This window comes from Astyanax mexicanus, chromosome 22 (assembly GCF_023375975.1).
Source record: "Astyanax mexicanus isolate ESR-SI-001 chromosome 22, AstMex3_surface, whole genome shotgun sequence".
NCBI classification, from domain to species: Eukaryota; Metazoa; Chordata; class Actinopteri; order Characiformes; family Acestrorhamphidae; genus Astyanax; species Astyanax mexicanus.
The window spans coordinates 27,256,078-27,275,094 of record NC_064429.1 but is presented as its reverse complement, the minus strand read 5'-3'; the positions used below and the strand labels follow the sequence as shown (position 1 = coordinate 27,275,094).

The following is a 19,017-nucleotide window of genomic DNA, read 5'->3' as shown; positions in this document are numbered from 1 at the left end:
CAGTGGGAGGCAAATGAAATTCAGTCCCCAGACACATAGAGAAAATGCATCGATGGCTTTGATAAAACTGTGAATAAACACATTAAAATTGGTTATGCTGCGTTCCTTGCAATTACACATTCTTACCACAGAGGCCTCTAAAATCCTCAAAAGCTCCAAATTTGCAGACTGTCTCTTTAAGAAAATATTTTACATTTTTTGCTAATTAAAAAAAATATTTTTATTTATTTTTTTATTTTTTCATTTTCTAGCACCCTAATAAAATGCATCAAGGAAAGCTTGAGAAAAAAAATAAATAAACAAATTGAAATAAAAAGACATTTTTTGTAGGCTTTTGCATCTCTGGGAAGCTTGAGCTGAGCCCCCCAAACCTGCTACCTTTGATTAATCTTTCAAAATCAATACATAATTCAGCATTGATTTAACTGATCCACGCATTGATTCAGCTCTGAATAAACAAATTGAAATACAAGCTGGGTCTGCAGTGCTCACTGCAATTACACATTTTCACCAGAGAAGTCTCTAAACCACTAAATACCCCAAACATGTGGACTGTCCTTTTAAGATCATTTTGCAGAATTTTTTTTTTGCAAGTTAATTAGATTTAAATACATTTTTTGCTTTTTTCTTCTTGTCAGACATTGCCAACATTGCTTCATCAAATGAACTGATCCATGATGTTGATTCAAATGCTTTAGGATCATTTAACAGAGAAAAACAGTGTTTTTAAACCAACTAAAACCTTGAAGAACCTTATTTTTTAACAGTGTACAAGAATGTAGAATGAACAATACACTTAATTTATTATTAATTAATTCATTATTAATTAATTGATTGATTATTAATTGTAATTAATAATATTTGAATTGTATGATGTATTATTTATTTATTTTTTTATGCCAGGTATTTTCTAGCAGTAGTTGATTCACCTTTCAAAATTGAAACATAATTCAGCGTCTGTAAATCCCTGAATCCCCTTAACTTGCAGACTGCTGCTTTAAGATCATATTGCAGAGATTTTTTTTTTTTTGCAAAATAATTAGCATGCAAAATTATATAACTGTTTATATGTATTTGGAAAAGATTCTGGGAAAAATTCTCTTCTCTTTCTACATAGCCCCCGTCCGCACTTCCTCAACCCCACCCACCCAATAAATAAATAATTTAACATCGATTTAACTGATCCATGACTGAAGGGTCTGCAGTTTTGGCTGCATTTACACATTCTCACCAGAGAGGTCTCTAAATCCCCAAATCCCCTGAACTTGCAGACTGTTGCTTTAAGATCATATTACAGATAACTTCTTTTTAGGTTTTTGTTTGCCAATTAATTAGCTTTCAATAAAATATATATTTTTCTTTATGTATTTGGGAAAGGTTGTGGGGAAACATAAAATATATTTTTTGTAGGCTACAGCTTCTGCTCCTGCCGAGACCCCAATATCCACTCCCTTCAATCCCACCCACCCAATAAATAAATCATAATTCAACATTGATTCATGACTGATCCATGACCGAAGGGTCTGCAGTATTTACACATTCTCACCAGAGAGGTCTCTGAATCTACAAATCCCCTGAACTTGCAGACTGTTGCTTTAAGATCATATTGCAGATCTTTTATTATTATTATTATTTTTTGCAAAATAAGTAGCATGCAAAATTATATAACTGTTTTTATGTATTTGGGAAAGATTCTAGAAAAAAGTATCTTCTCTTCCTACATAGGCCCCATCCCCACTTTCTGCAGTGTCTGCAGTGTTGGCTGCATTTACACATGCTCACCAGAGAGGTCTCTAAATCCCCAAATCCCCTGAACATGCAGACTGCTGCTTTAAGATCATACTGCAGAGAATTTTTTTTTTCAGTTTTTTTTGCAAATTAATTAGCTTGTTAAAAATATATATATATATATATCTTTTGTAATGTATCCCGAATATAAATCCCCAATATAAATCCCCATAATAAATGTTGCTAAAAAAAAACACAAACAAAAAAAAAAACATTTTTTTTTGAGGCTACAGCATCTCTTCCTGCTGAGCCCCCCCATCCCCACTTCCTCAACCCCACCCACCTTCCCTCACTCCATCCTCCCCCTCCTCTCAGACCCCTGCTTGAATTTCCCACGCCTGCTCGTGTCACATCCGGTTCAGCACCACGGCTAGCTGCCCTCCTCTCCCCCAGATCCGCGCGCTGCTCTCCTCCACACCTCCTGCTCATCCTCCTGCTCATCCTCCAGCCTCCACAACTTTCCCCCAGTGATGAAGTGATCTGATCTCTCCGGGCTTTATTCCTGCTGGGTGGTCCTGCCTGCGTTCAGCCTCGCGCTCGGAGGAACAGGGGGGCTTTCAGAGAGAGAGAGAGAGAGAGAGAGAGCAGCGGAGCGGCGACAGACAGCGCGAGCTGCATGCAGTAAATATGCTAAAAGACGCCGAGCTGAGCTCATCCTCGCCTTCCTTCTGATCCTGAGGGCGCGAGAGAGGCTCGAGACGGGGGTCTGAGAGACGATCGAGACTCAGGGGGGCGACCAGAGCGCGAGAGAGGGGCGAGGACCGAGCTGCATGTGAGAGAGCGAGCCCCGGGATCAGCTGGTGGAGGAAGATGCAGCCTGCAAGCAAGCTCCTGACTCTCAGCCTCCTCGTTCTGATGGGCACTGAACTCACCCAAGTAGGTCTATAAACGCCATTTTCCTCCCATATCCAGCCACTGCAGGGCTAATTAGTCTGATAGGCGAGCAGTGAGACAGCTCTAACAATGCTAACCATAGATAATCCAGCTGCTGTACCTAATAATGTGGCTGCAGGGGGTACCAGCTATTCTTAGACCACATAAATACACAGTTTGAGTCCAAACTTTTGATTTAAAAAGGTAAGAAGACGAGAAAATAAAGCTTTATACGTCTTTATACTTCGTACAATTTTCAGTGCCTCATGAAATTTAGCCATGCATGTTGATTTCTATATATATAGAAATAAATAGACTATATATAGTGTAATTGGTAGATTATGCTTTTAATCCAGTTGTACTAGCTAATGATGTGGCTGCAGGGGGTACCAGATATTCATAGACCACGTAGAGAGAGGTTTTGAGTCCAAACTTTTGGTTTAAAAAGGTGAGAAAACACTAAAATACAGCTTTATGCTTCTTTACACTCCAGGGACTGACCTGAGCAGGTTATGGATGTTGGAAAAGACTTAACAATATGGCTTGTAATCTTTATAGACTGTGAGAAGTGCAGGAATCAGTGGGCAGCAGGGAGAATTAGTCCGATAAGCGAGCAACGAGCCTGCTCTGCCTCTGCAAATCAAATATTTTGTTGTGTAAATTGGTTTGTTATGCTTTTAATCCAGTTGTAGTAGCTAATAAGGTGGCTGCATGGTGTACCAGCACATCTAAAACCACATAGATTAGGCTATGAGTCCAAACCTTTGGTTTATAAAAGGTGCCTCAAAGAAATCAGTCGTGCATGTTGAAAAAAAGACTTAGAATATATAAATCATGGATTATATGTATTGTAATTGTTAGATTTTGCTTTTTATTAAATTGTAGTAGCTAATGATGTGGCTGCAGGGGATACAATCTCTTCTTAGACCACATTAACAGACAGTTTGAGTCCAAACTTTTGGTTTAAAAAGATAAAAAGACAGCAAAATATAGCTTTACACTTCTTTATGCTTCTTACAGTTTCCAGGGACTAACCCGAGCAGGTTATGGGTGTCCTATTAGTTAAGCACCTTTATATTATACTATCCAGATGTTGCTGAATTCTAAGATTTAATTGTTTTTATTATGCGTACTAAAAGCAGTGCTTAGTGAAAATCAGACATGCATGCTGGAAAAGACTTGTACAATATGGCTTGCAATCTTGATAGTCTCTGGGAAGTGCAGGAATCAGTGGGCAACAGGGAGACGAGCCTGCTCTGCCACTGCAAATCATATATTATATAGTGTAATTGGTAGATTATGCTATTAATAAATAATATATTAATATATTAATATATTATTAATATATAATAATGTGGCTGCAATGGGTACCAACTATCCTTAGACCACGTAGATGGACGTTTTGAGTCCAAACTTTTGGTTTAATAAGGAAAAAAGACACTAAAATATATTTCAGGACACTTGTATGCTTCTTTCAGCAAATTTCAGTGATCTGAGCAATATATGAGTGTCCTATTAAATATACAAATACATATACTATCTTGATGTTGTATATCAAGCGTTATTTTTTAATAAATAATTGATCACATACTCTAATTGGTAGATTTTGCTTTTAAACCAGTTGTAGTCGCTAACAAATCAGTGCAGGGGTACCAGCTCTTCTTAGACCACAAATAAAAACAGTTTGAGTCCAAACGTTTGGTTTAAAAAAGTAAGAAGACACTAAAATAACAGATAATGGAACACTTCTTCATAATTGTGACCTTAATAAGCTTTGAGTGACCCATTTATCCATAGATCACTTTATTAATTTTAGAGAAGGAGCATAAACACAACATTTGAAAAGTAAGAATTCACTCAAATACAGCTAATTCATATATAATATCTTGCAGTACGAGTACACCTGTAATTTCCTTTACAATTGTCAGTGACCTGAGCAAGCTATATATATATATAGGAGTACTATTAGATATGTAGTTATATATTCCATAGCTTTAGCACAGCCAATTAGGCCGATATGGTATAAGTGAGCCAAGCTCTGTCACTGCAAATCTCAGATTATGCTTTTTTTAATGTAACAATGTGGTCATGCATGCTGGCAAAGTCTTAAAAATGACTAAAAGAAATATGGCCAATAATCTTCATAATCTCTGAGAAGTACAGCAAATAGCCACTCACCATATAGACAGTGTGCAGCAGGGATGATTTAGCCATATATTCCACTGCAAATCATAAATTATATAATGTAAATGGCAGATTATGATTTTTAAGACAGCTGCAGTTAGATAGCTAGTAATGTGGGTAGGTCTATTTGGAAGGATCCATCACTGCAGGTGGTATCTGACCATACTTTTGGTTTGAAAAGTAAGAAAATGCCAAAGCCTGAACTTATTTGGTGCAATGTTTCTCAAGACTAAATTGTAATAGATGCTTAATAAAGATCAGCATGGATGTTGTTGGAAAAAGCTTTAAAATTTGATCAAATAATCTTTATAAGTAGTATAGTAGTAAATCTTACCTGGCCATATAAACAATGGACAGCAGAAAGCAGTAGTCCAATAAGTGATAGACAACCAAGCTCTGTCACTGAAAACCTCAAATTATATAGTGTAATTGATAGATTATGCTTTTAATCCAGCTGTAGTAGGTAATAATGTGGGTACAAAGGGAAACCACTCTTCTTAGACCCCATATATAGAGATTTTGAGTCCAAACTTTTGTTGCAAAGTATGAGGACTCTAAAATAACAGCTAAATCATCGCTATCTTTGAATTTCAGGGACCTGAGAAAGCGATAGATGTCCCAATCTTCCATAGATAGATGTTCTGACTCTACCATCTCCTCAAACTTTTAGTTTAAACAGTATCCACACACCAAAATACAGCTAACTCATCACTATCTCACAGTATGTGACAGCACACTGCCTTGAGGAAGCTATTGGAGTCCCATTAGACATACAATTAGACAATCCTGACTAAACTGTAATAGTAATTGATGCTACTCTCACAAAACAATAGTACTAAACTCACTCACTGAGGTGGTCCCCCTCGTGTCACTGGGCTAATTAGTCTGATATGGGAGGAATGATCCGGCTCTGCCACTGCAGATTTCATATTGTAAGTGGTAGATTATGCTTTTAATCCAGCTGAGGTATAATGTGGTAAGCCTATTGCAGAGGATTCATCACTGCAGGGAGCACGTCCACTTCGGAAATCACATAGACATTTCGACAAACTTTTAGTTTGGAAAAAGGAGCAAGACCTCAAAATACAGCTAATTTGGTACATTTCTTTATGATGTTAGCTATCTGTATCTTTATTCTTACTGTAAATGGTGCTAGAAAAAAAAAAACATGCATGTTGAGAAAAGATTTAAACATATAAATATAGGTTTTATATAAATCTAATGGAGAAGTACAGCAAATCTTGACTAGTAACTCTTGATTATGGGTGTGAATCACAGGACATATTTGCACGATACATTGTCCACAATAACGATGATATCACGATACTGTGATTCTTCTCGATACTCGATATATCACAAGTCAGTTCTCTATACGAAACTTCACACCATCTGTATTACTGAAGAGGATAAAATACTATTAAATAAGCATTCTGGATTTATTTGTGTCAGTTTTACAGAAACCCAACACAACCAATATTCTTCACAGCAGGTTTAGCCTATTCATTTGATTAGCGCCATCATGTGAAGTAATGAAGTAGTAACTTTAGTAAGTTTGCAGACCACGCCTAAAGAAGTAGAGAAAGAAGAAGAAAAAAGGGGAGGGAACTCAGGGAAAATTGGGCTGGAGTTCTGAACTGCGTGCTTGAAGAAGCGTGCAGTTATATCCCCCCCTTTTATTTAATAAGACGTGAAAGAGTAGATAAAGGGGGTTGTTGGGGAGGAGGTGGGTTGCGAACTTTCGTCACGAGACGTAGTTAGTTAGGGCAGGTATTTGTAGGAGGGTTGATTGATACGGGGTGGAGTTAGAACGTAGAGTTCGGGTGTGGTCCTTCTCCCAAACTTTTGTTATTACATAACATCATTTAAAGCTAAAAAAAACAAGTCTAATAGAGCCCTTAGAGAGAGTTTAGAGCATCTATGTTTTAATAAAAATACTGATATTTGACCTCACTTATTGATAGGATATGATAAGGTATGACACAACATATTTTTCCACCCTTAAAATGGACTGTATACAAACAGCTCTGAAAAAAAATAAGAGAACACTCCAGTTTCTGAATCTGTTTCTCTGATTTGACTATTTATAGATTTATGTTTGAGTAAAATTAACATTGTTGTTTTATTCTATAAATCACAGATAACATTTCTCCCAAATTCCAAATAAAAAAATAGTCATTGACAGCATTTGTTTGCAGAAAATGAAAAATTTTAGACCTCAAATAATGCAAAGAAAACAAGTTCATATTCATGAAGTTTTAATCACAGTTTTCATGCATCTTGGCATCATGTTCTCCTCCACCAGTCTAACACACTGCTTTTGGATAACTTTATGCCTTTACTCCTGGTGCAAAAATTCAAGCAGTTCAGCTTGGCTTGTTGGCTTGTGATCATCCATCTTCCTCTTGATTATATTGCAGAGGATTTCAATTTGGTAAAATCAAAGTTACTCATAATTTTTTTCCAGAGCTATAGTTCTAAAATCAAATTATAGTCAGTTGTATTGTTGATCAATTAAAGCTCATAGTAGGTATACACAGTAAATTTGCCAGTGTTACATCAACACATACATGACACATTAACAAGTGTCAAAATTGAACATGCACACTGTGTTAATATAACAGTAACAATGTTGATTAAACTAATGATGTACTGATACTATTTTTTCCTTTCTCGGATACCCATGTGCCAGTGTCTGTGCTGATACAGATAAATTATCAGCTCAAAACTAGATTTAATTCTGAAAAAAATATTGTGTATCTTTCATTGACAGCTGGTGGTTCAGCAAATAAAAGGTACAGTAATAAGGTGTTCAGTATCAGCATGGTCAGCATGTTTATATTAATCTAGGACTTGAAATGTAACTAAAAGTGTTAGTATTAAAAAAAACTTTTGAAAATATTTCAAGAAGTTTGTGGGAAGTACTTCTCCGCAGTTCAGAAGTATGTATGTACCAACACCTTTGGTGTGGAGAACATTGTCAGCGTGCTAATTGATGTGATGACTAACGCTGGCATATAGTGATGAAAAGCATCCAGAGTGAGGTGGAAATTCAAAAATCAAAAATAACTCGACGGGTGATTTGAACACATCTAACAAACATAAAAAGAATGCATCTGTACTTTTGGAAAAAGGGTTATTATCAGCACTATATTAAAATATATATATATGCATGATGTTTGTGAACAGTGAAAAATGTTTGAGGCATTTTCCCAGTAAAATGAAGGAATCCATAAATATATTAATACAGTAAATTAATACAAAAACTAAAATAGGCAACATTTGCACTTTCTGTGGTAACAAGCAATTTACCTGGGTTCATTTAACTCAATTAAATACTTTGAATGATTTAGAGAATTTATTTAAATGTTAAATGAACACAAGGTTAATTGTTTGTTCCCACAGAAGGTGAATTAGAAGAGATTTATACTAGGTTTATTTGGCTCTAATAAACTTTTTAATTAATCATGGGAATATAATATAATATAAGAATAGCTTAAGCCACTTTTTACATTGTGTTTTTTTTAAATAATTTGACATGGTATGTTAAAAAAAAACAGCTCCAGAATATTACCTTTGAAGCCAATTATTTAAAAATATGTATTTTAGTGTTTTAGTGGTGTGGACATGTGTTTTTTCCCTAAATTAGTGCTTATATAATCATATAAGGGATGGATGTATAATGTAGGCAGAGGTGCAGAGGTGCAATACAACCAAAAAAAAAAAGGAAAATTTAATCAACAAGTTATATATATTTTTAATTTTTTTAATATTTTTAGTTAAATATATTTTTAAAAGTAATAAGCATTTATACGCAGAATATTTCTGGGTTTATATGGAGATCAGGTTTATAAAGGCTGAAATTATGGTACACTATAAGGAGGATCAGTACAGAAGGTCAGTAGCCAGGAGGATAAAGCTGCACTGCCCCCTGTTGGATAGTACATGTCTTACCAATCACATGAATTCTGAGTTAGCAATGCTCACTTATAATTCTCATCACTTTTTAATCATCTACGTATAAATGTATTAAAAATGGAAAAATTGTAACAATTTGATCAGTTATGGGTTTAACAGATATATTTTTTTATTTTATTTTCATGCCATTGATGTTTGGGATATTCCTAAAATAGTTGAGTTGAGCATTTCACTTTAAACTAATCCATTTAAAGCATTTTAAAATTTATTACACTTTACAGTGAACACTGGAGTCAAATCTACAAGATGACATCAAAGCCACTATTTTATCATGTCCATGTCTATCTTAAAAACAGCTCTATTTTAGTACTCTCAACTAAAGAGCTAGTTTGAGTGCATTGGAAAAAATAGTGATACATTCAATTTAATTTATTGCATTTAGCTGTATAAAAAAACAAAGCTGAAGTCCAGCTTTTCCAGTACCTGCTTTTAGAAAGTCTAAACTGGTTTTGGTAAAAGGTCAGGGTGGTTGAAAAGCTGATCATCAAGTAGAAAACTTCAGTGTAGAATCCATATGGATGTAATTTAGCATTAGCATTAGCATTAGCTCTTTATCATCATAAAATAGGCCAATGTTCGCATTAGACTTTGATGGACTAGCTGATGTTAGCTGGTCTACGAGCATGAACTACCAGTACTTTTGGCCAAACTGTTCATCAGGTTGGTTAAACTTGTTAGGGATTTATCCTAGAGAGCGAGATACTGTCCTGCAGCCAGTTTACACCTCCACCCCTAATCAAACATATACCTCATTCAGATGATCAGGCTCTGGCAGAGTCAGTAATCAGATGGATCAGGTGGAATTGATTAGTGGTTGAAAGTAGCTCTGCAGGAGCAGGGTTGGTGTGACCCCTGCTGTATGTACGTTATGTACCACTATACTAGCTAAAAGCTAAGGTAACAAGGTAAGGTAATCAATAGAATCTCTCAAAAACATGAAATGTATGGGTTTTTTTTTACTATATCTTAAAGCTTTTTCGTTATACAATCAGACTTGTGAACAATTTTACGGCTTAAAACATGAAAACATATTTTTTGCAGTATTTCAATATAAATACTACATATAATAGACATAGCAACCTGTTTGCATCACTAATATCTCTCAATAATGTAAATTTCTGCTGTTGGCTCATATGGTGTCAAATTTGGACTAACAGCATTAATAGATAGATTTTTTCCTGTAACGTACTTCAAATCACAGTGAGTCTCACTCACCAAGTGTTCCTATGAAAAAAAAAAAATCTTCTTGAAACCTACTAACGCATTTAACATATTTTTTTAACGAAGACTAATTTCCTGATGTGTTCTTAATTGGTACAGTGTTTGCTTAGTTTCCAAGAACACTGAGATCTATCATTATAAAAGCTTCAAGAAGTTCAAATCACAATGGGTCTCTTTCTCCAAGCGTTTTTATGAAATCATTTCTTCTTAAAAACTACTTGCGTAGATTTTTTTTGGTACGAAGATTCTGACACATTTTCAATCTGTTCTAAATTGGTATAGTGTTTGTTTAATTTGCAAGAACAATGAGATCCGTCATTATAAGATGCAGAACGAAGTTCAAATCACAATAGGTCTCATTTACCAGGCGTTCTTGCGAAGAAAATTCTTCTTAAATCCTATGTACGCAGTTTTTTTGTACAAAAATTCTGACGTTTTCCAAAGTTTTTTTTTTAAATAGTATTTATTTAATTTGCAAGAACAATGAGTTCTATCATTATAAAAGCAGAATGAAGTTCAACTCACAATGGCTCTCATTCACCAAGCATTTTTACGAATTCATTTCTTCTTAAAAACTACTTTCTTTTTTGGTACCAGGATTCTGACATTTCCAAATGTGTTCTTAATTGGTACAGTGTTTGTTTAATTTGCGAGAACAGTGTGATCCATCAATGCTGCGTTTTAAATACATCATTTTGTTAAAGCATTAAGACGTTTAGAAACAAATGTAAGATTTTTTTTTTTTTTTAAGATATCAGTGTTCTATATTTGGCTTAAGGTTGCCAGATTGTACCTACAGGAACTTTCCCTCCCTCGTAAGAGATCGTGAGTGGAGGGAACAGGAGGAGGAGGAGAGGGGGGAGGGTGGGCAGGAGGATGGATGGGGAGGGTGGAGGTAGAGGTTGGGGGAGGGGGAGGGGTTGAAAGCGGAGTGGTTGATGAATATTTAATGAGATGGGCGTGTCCGCCGGGCCAATGAGGCGCCTTGCCGTGTCTCGGCGGTTTGCATTACTCGAGTGCAGGCGCGCGCGCGGAGAGAGAGAGACAGAGAGAGACAGTGACGGTCCTCGGCAGCTCTTCCTCCCGCTCCTCTTCCTCGCTCAGTGTTCGACTCCGGACAGACAGGATACGGCCGGCATGTCCCGCGCGGATAAGGGTGCGGGGGTCTCCCCGCCGCGAGCCCACGTTTCCTCCGGCCAACCCGGCCGCCTGAGCCCCCCTGCCCCGCTATGAAGGATTTAGAGGAGCGAGCGCGCGCGCAGAGATGTCGGTGCCTTTGCTGAAGATCGGAGTGGTGCTCAGCACCATGGCCATGATCACCAACTGGATGTCCCAGACTCTGCCCAGCCTGGTGGGGCTCAACGCCACCAAGCTCGCGGCGGCTCCTCCAGGGGTCCCGGACCGGAGCACCGGAGTGAGTGACACCGAGAAAGAGAGAGAAAAAGAGAGAGAAAGAGAGAGGTGGTCTTAGACTGGGAGAGACTATAGAACTGATGGTAGGATAGTGGGGTGATGCTTCTTATTAGAGAGTGTATATATATATATATATATATATATATATATATATATATATATATATATATATATATATATATATATATAGAATTAGAATATTAGTACATGAAGATATAGTTTGGTAAGCAATATAGATAGATAGATAGATAGATAGATAGATAGATAGATAGATACTTTATTTATATACTATATATATATATATATATATATATATATATATATATATATATATATATATACATTGCTTTACCTAATATATTTAAAATTGATGGTAACACTGTATTAATTAATGATTAATAGTTAAAACCTATTCATGTGTAGCCAGGCCTGTCAGTACAATTAACTTTCTTTGAGCAATATATAATTATATTGTTATTACAAATAATTGCATTGCTGTTTAAAGGCCACAGATAATATAACATCATAATAATTTACAGTGTTAATATTCTATTCACCCGTACACCAAGTTATTTAATAATTTATTTATTTAATAATTTATTTATTTATTTTGTTGACATATATGTAGTATGTAGCATTCGTTAATGTGGTGGTAAAAGCAGAGCTAAAATATATATTATATGTATCAATGTATATATATATATATATATATATATATATATATATATATATATATATATATATATATATATATATATATATATATATATATATGAATGAATTAAGAGTGACCTGGAAAACACAGTAAGTTTAAATGGGATAGTTTAGGTATACAACCTTTATTTCTATCTTGGATAACCTGAAAAAAAAATATATATATATAACGTTTTTGCAAAGCCCTACTACATCAAAATGTTTATTTTCAGTATTACAGAATTAGACCACTTGATTAACCATTAATAGTTAGAAAGCCCCAGAACTGTCCCAATCATTCTTACTTAATGAATATGTAATATTTTTTGTACAATCCATAGTTCTCGCATTTAAAACTTCCTCATATATCACTAATATATCGCTAATATATCCTTATATATTGCTGATCTTTTCCTCACTGCCTGTTCCTGCAGACAGGCCTTAACACCAATTACAGAAGGTGCCAATTACCCAAGCATCTTCTAATTGCACTCACATCAGGATTTAACATGGCTAGAAAGGCGAGCCTGATGGAATTAACACTGCGTTCTTTGTCTTTCTGTAGCTGTAAAGCTGAAGGCTCTGCAGTACAGCATGCAGTCAGCATGCACAGGCATGTGTGTTACTGCAACATGTGAACTGGGGAGGAAGCTGAGGAAAATATATATCAGTAATGATAGTAATGAGCTGGATTTGCCTGTGTGACAGAGTGCTGCAGTGCACTGAACTGTGATTGCGAGAGCTGATCTAACCTGAGAGAAATTATTTCAACTTGCATATTGAATTTCTCAAACACAGAAAGTCTGAGACAGACGAGGTGATGGGGCTCGGTGTAGAGGCAGCATCACACAGCAGAAAGTAATGTGTTCCAGCATTGGGATAATTGCTCTGAGCACATTACCAGAGCAGAAGTGCTGTAGGATGCTTATCAATCATCAGGAGCCTGCCTGCGTCTTTCATGGCAGGGCAGAGAGCGACGCTGCTGTAAGCTGCTGAAGCTGAGTGTGTGTGTGTGTGAGAGAGAGAGAGAGAGAGAGAGAGAGAGGATGAAAGAGATAAAAGAAATAGAAAGGCAGGGAGGGGTTCTTTAAAGGTGTGCCCAAGCAACCTGTCTTGAAAATGTGTTGTTTTCCGTGTCCAAATACTTAGCTATTTTTTGTCGATTATACAACAGCATGTTTCAGGTTGCCAAATAGTAGTTTTAAAGTGTACTGGACTTTTTAATGTTTAAAAATATTTAGACCTTTAAATTAAAATGTAGCATTTTTAATTTTCTCACTTTCATTTTTAATTTTCATTATCTACATCAACAGAAAATGACTGCATAAGTCCATATATTGTACAATATATCGATAATGTAATTATCATAACAGGACAAAATCTTATATAATTCAATTAAAATAAAAACAAGATATTTTTAACAAAGGTAACATACCAAATCATTTACATTAAATCGCCCTCCTCAAAGTCTAAATAATTTAAGTTGTGTCTATAAATTGTTTATATATTGTTATGTAGTCTATAATATAATTAGCATGACAGGCCTAATTGATAACTATGTAGATCCAATGTTTGAATGAATAAAATAAATTTGCGATTTTTGTTTGAACAATATGCTAGCCTAAAAATTTAACTAAATATTTTAGTAGTTTTAATGACCAATGAATGCCATTGATGTAATGTTTAATCATTAGGAATAATTTGATATAGCAATTGGAACTTTACATAATGTTTAACAAAATGTCTTAAATAAATAAGTAAATTAAAATAAGCAAATTAAATTAAATAAAAAAAGTTGATGTACTGAATTAATATACTGAATTATTGAACAAAACAATATAAAAAAAAAAAAATTACCGAACAATTAATTTCCATTATTTTAGAGCTGGACAGTATTGACTTTTAAATTGTATTAATGCAATATGATTCTGATATCAGTATGAGCAATATAAAGTCCAATATAAAAAGTACTTTTTTTTGTAATTTTTTAAGTTTTTATTGAAAGTTTTGTACACATAAAAAGTACTTATAAATATATTTAAAAAAAATGAATGTAATGCACCCTGTAATGAAAAATGATGTCACCTTTTTTCCTATATACTTCTATATATTGTGATATATTGGTATTGAATTATCGCCCAGCCCTACATTAGCCTGCATTAAAAGTACTCTTCCACATGTTTGCTGCAATTACACATTCTCACCAGAGGGGTGTCTTAATCCTTAATTTTTTTTAAAACCTATGAACTGTCGCTTTAATTTACCTTATATGGCATTGAAAGGGTAATGCTATCTGAAAGGATATATAGTGCAGCTTCATATTTTAAACCTTCTGAACCTTCTGAGGTTCGAGATTATGGTTCAATACATAAGCTCAGCTCAGCACACAGCGATGCACACAGTACAGCAGTCGATTTACAGAGATGCCCTGCCTTCAATCTGCTCAAAATCTCCTTGCCATCCCCATTAGAATTGAATAGATTGGAATATGGAGAATCCATTTGAGTACTGGAGATTAGATTGAGACATAGGGAAGAGGACAGTTCCTACGTTCCGCAGATCCAGATGGCTGTCTCACGTCAAGCCACGTGATCATACAGCTGTACCAAATCCCCTTTGAGAACAAAAAAAACTGTAGCTCATCCAGTAACATGGAAGCTCCAGTTTTGTGTAACTGTGAGCCGAACCGAGGCTCCTTCATTCGGAGGTGCGGGTCCTGGGACTGGAAGAGGTTCAGCAGAGGCTTTCAGCTTGGGTGGATGTGTCATCAGCCGCATATGGCTGGAGGCAAAGTGGAGGAAATAAGTGAAATGTCTTGCCGTGCTCAAGGAGAAGAAGAGGAAGTCATGAAAATTTAGAGAAAAGGCTATAATGACAATACACACTGTGGTTGACGCTGTGGTTGGACCCATTGACCCCTAATCTAAAAATAAGGGGTCGGCAATGGATGCTTAGATCTAGCTACACTCAATTACCTAAACTCCAGACCTACTAAACTTAGATTTGGAGTGGAATCTGGTTTGCTTGAGCAGTAATCCAGCCTTTCAGCTCCAGTTTTGGTCCACATCGAGTGCAATTACTCTATTCACACCTGAATATGGATAAAAAAATGAACCAGAGTCTAATTTAAAAGTGCAGGTGTGAAACCTAACTGCAGAAGTTCAACAGCCTATTAATAAACACCTTAAAATACAGAGCTCTTCAATTGTTGTAACAAATTCGTAAATGTAGTGCTTGTTCCATTAGTTTGGTTCCAAGCGCAACAAAATTGACCAAAATAAACCATGTAAGAGCATTCTCTCTCAACGTATTAGTTAGAACTGGAGTAAATGATGATGATGGTTGCATAGTAAGCTCTAGGTCAGATCACATTCTCACACACAAGCGAATCACTCTCACACTCTTCTCAAGGGTCTCGAAGTGGTTGTTTTGTTCCACATCCGGTGTGATTACTGTGTTCACACCTGCTAAAATGATTCACATCAAGGGTAAAACTTGTTCTCATACAGAGTTCCCAATGGTGGAACAAACTACCTTCCACTACCAGATCAGGAGAATCTCTCGCTATCTTTAATAAACCCCTGAAGACAGAGCTCTTCAAAGAGCACTTACTCTCCTAACACCTCTAACAAACTACCTTCCACTACCAGATCAGGAGAATCTCTCGCTATCTTTAATAAACTCCTGAAGACAGAGCTCTTCAAAGAGCACTTACTCTCCTAACACCTCTAACAAACTACCTTCCACTACCAGATCAGGAGAATCTCTCACTATCTTTAATAAACTCCTGAAGACAGAGCTCTTCAAAGAGCACTTACTCTCTTAACACCTCTAACACACTAACTACTTCTAACCCCATTTCCTTCTTCCCCTCCTTCATTTCTCTATCCCTTTATTTCCCTTTGACCTCCTTTAAGCCCTATCTAAAAATGGGTTATCTTAATTCCTATTACTTTTGTACTTCATTATTGTAAGTCGCTTTGGACAAAAGCGTCTGCCAAATGTAATGTAATGTAATGTAATGTAAAACCAAACAATACCTGATTTAAATAGACTTAACAGCGCAGGTGTGAAAACACTGCAAGTCCGCTAATCTATTATTCCACACTTGTTTGCTCATAGTTGGATTGCTTTGGTCCGAATCAGTTAACAAATCGGTAAACTCAGAGCATTTCACCTGGTTTTGTTTGTTTTCACATAGAAAAATCTTGGTGTGGTTGTTTTTACATGACATCCAAGTGTGTTCAGATGATTCACACCAGGAGTAAATATGAACCAGTATCTGATCTAAACAGACTATAATGCTATAGGTCATGTTCACACCTATAGTTGGTTCACTTTGGTCTTAATCAGTTTATGTTACGAGTTTTCCCATCGATTTGATTTGTTTTCACACAGGGAAAAAAAGCCCAACCCATTTTTTTTTGCATAGGTGACATGTTATCTGAGTGGCAGTGTAAACAGCAAAAAAAGTGTTGAATCTTACATTTTCAGTTCTGCAACTGATTTAAATCCAATTTTCACATCAAATACAATGTTTTCTAGGGTTTTCATGCTGTATACATCTTTTTAACCTGTAACCTGTATCAGTTTTGGTTTAAACCAGTGTGCTTACTGTGTTCACACGCAGTTCTCAGCAAAACCTCTCATTGTTCCTTAAAAGCATTTATTTGAGTGGCTTTAGCTGTGATTTGACATGGGAATGGTCATTAGGGAACCAAAAGTGGTTCTCCGTCCCTCTAGAGATAGAGAAGCCTAGTCCTTTGGGCCCAAGATACTTTTTTTTAATTTTTATTTCTACTCCAAATACAATTGTTCCAGGTAATGAAGGGGGTGGGGAGTGTTTTCTGGGTCAGATGCTGAGGTTCAGGACTGTGAGAAATGGTGAAATGAGGAACAGTCAGGGATGCTCACAGTTTTACTGTTGGGCTGAGATCCTCTACTGTGACCTATCTCTTTACGCTCTCTCTCACTGACCTCGTTTGTCTGTGTGTGACGTGTTTTGACCAGGTGCTGCCTGCGAACCCGGAGGAGTCCTGGCAGGTGTACAGCTCGGCGCAGGACAGCGAGGGCCGCTGCGTGTGCACCGTGGTGGCTCCTCAGCAGACCATGTGTTCACGGGACGCCAGGACCAAACAGCTACGGCAGCTTCTGGAAAAAGTAACCCTTGCTTTCACAGACAGGAAAACACTCTGGGCCTTATCATACGCCCTTGTGATTCTCATTGCTAACTCAAACCATGCCAAAACTCTATTTTCACACCTTGCACCTGCACTGTTTAAATAGCAAAGACGCTTATAAATATATCTACACAAAATAAAAAATGTGCGCCACTGACTGATCTAAATCCTGACAACAGTCAACCATCAGCCTTCCATACGTATCTTAGCTATGCAGCTTTTTTTCCTTGTTACACATACAAGGACATGGATGCACCATAGTGCACCAACCCAACTTTTAAATCATGAATAAACACAATACACACAATACACAATGAACGAGCAGATCAGTTTGAGAAGCTGAGAAGCACAGAAGCATTGCACCTTTAAAATAGCTATGCCCCAAAGTCAGAGCACACGTGGCTCTTAAAGAATGGCAAGTGACACACTGATTTTTTTTTTTTTTTCATGTTACGCCCAAAACACAGCCATGATTAATTAAGAGAATTAGTGCATGCTTATGGCACATTTCCAACGGAGCAAAGTGTACTTTTCCCGCCGTTACGATATCAAAGACACATTGACGTGCCCTTAATCAAGCTGCGCGTGTGTAGTGTGTAGTCACTGCACTGTCCAGTAATTACAGTTTTTACGTAATTACTGGACAGTGCAGTGAAAACACATCATATAAGCCATTAATTACCACCCACAGTTAGCAGTGCAGTTGGTTGGTAATGATCATGACTGGTGTCTTCTGGCTAGATTTGTCCATGCGTACAGGCAATGTTCTTCAATGGTCAGGACCCCACAGGATCACCGCATAGCTGGTATTATTATTTGGGTGGTGGGTCATTCATTCTCAGCACTGCAGATACACTGATTGACATGGTGGTGGTGTGTTAGTAGTGTGTGTTGTGCTGGTACAAATAGATCAGATACAGCAGCAGTGCTGCTGGAGTTTTTAAACACTGTATCCACTTACTGTCCAATATATTAGACACTCCTACCTTGTAGATGTCTGGGATAAAAGCTTTGAATCTATTGTTGCACAGTTTGTGTTGGTCATCCTCTAGTCCTTCATCAGTGATCACCGTTGGATCAGGACGCAATTGACTGGATCTTTCTGGTTGGTGGACTTGAGGTGACACTGAGGTGTTTAAAAACTCCAGCAGCACTGCTGTACTGTCTGATCCACCAAACACCAGCAAACACACAATATAAAAACGCTTCACTGAAAGAAATGATGAGTTAATTTAAATTCAAAATGTTTCGCAACTTTCTGCATTTGCTTTTTCTGCATTTAAGTTTTATTTTTTTTTATTTCAGTTAAATTTAAGTAACTTCAACTCAATTTTCAAGACTTAAATGTTACATAGAGTAAATAAGTGAACTGAACTTCAGTCAATCCTTTCTTTTAGTAAACTTTACTTAATTTATTTTTGCTGAATCAGTCCTTTCTTTTAGTAACCTTTACTAAATTTCTGCATACAATATTACCTAATTACAATTACTTAATTTATACAATATTACTCAAATATTTTTAGTTAAAACACACATATTGCACATATATCTCAACATATGGATGTTATACATTCTTTTTAGTATACTAAAAAAATAAGTCTGTTTACAAAATAAATCTTTGAGATCATGTAAATATTTGAATGTGTGTTTTTACCAACAACTATTAAATTTCATTAATATTGTATTAATT

At 36.2% G+C, this 19,017-nt stretch overlaps 1 protein-coding gene across 2 annotated transcripts in view; it reads left to right on the top strand.

Moving 5' to 3' along the window:
* Nucleotides 1–2,128: 2,128 nt before the first annotated feature.
* Nucleotides 2,129–19,017, top strand: part of olfm1a (olfactomedin 1a) — a 45,357-nt gene continuing 28,468 nt past the window's right edge. Inside the window, exons 1-2 of one of the 2 annotated variants that reach the window (XM_007243871.4) lie at nucleotides 2,129–2,664; nucleotides 17,158–17,307. In XM_007243871.4, the coding sequence (XP_007243933.3) occupies nucleotides 2,599–2,664; nucleotides 17,158–17,307 (216 nt within the window). In that variant the 5' untranslated portion in view covers nucleotides 2,129–2,598. Of the gene's footprint in view, nucleotides 2,665–11,070; nucleotides 11,456–17,157; nucleotides 17,308–19,017 lie in introns of those variants that run through there. The other variant, XM_007243870.4, reaches the window with a different exon arrangement.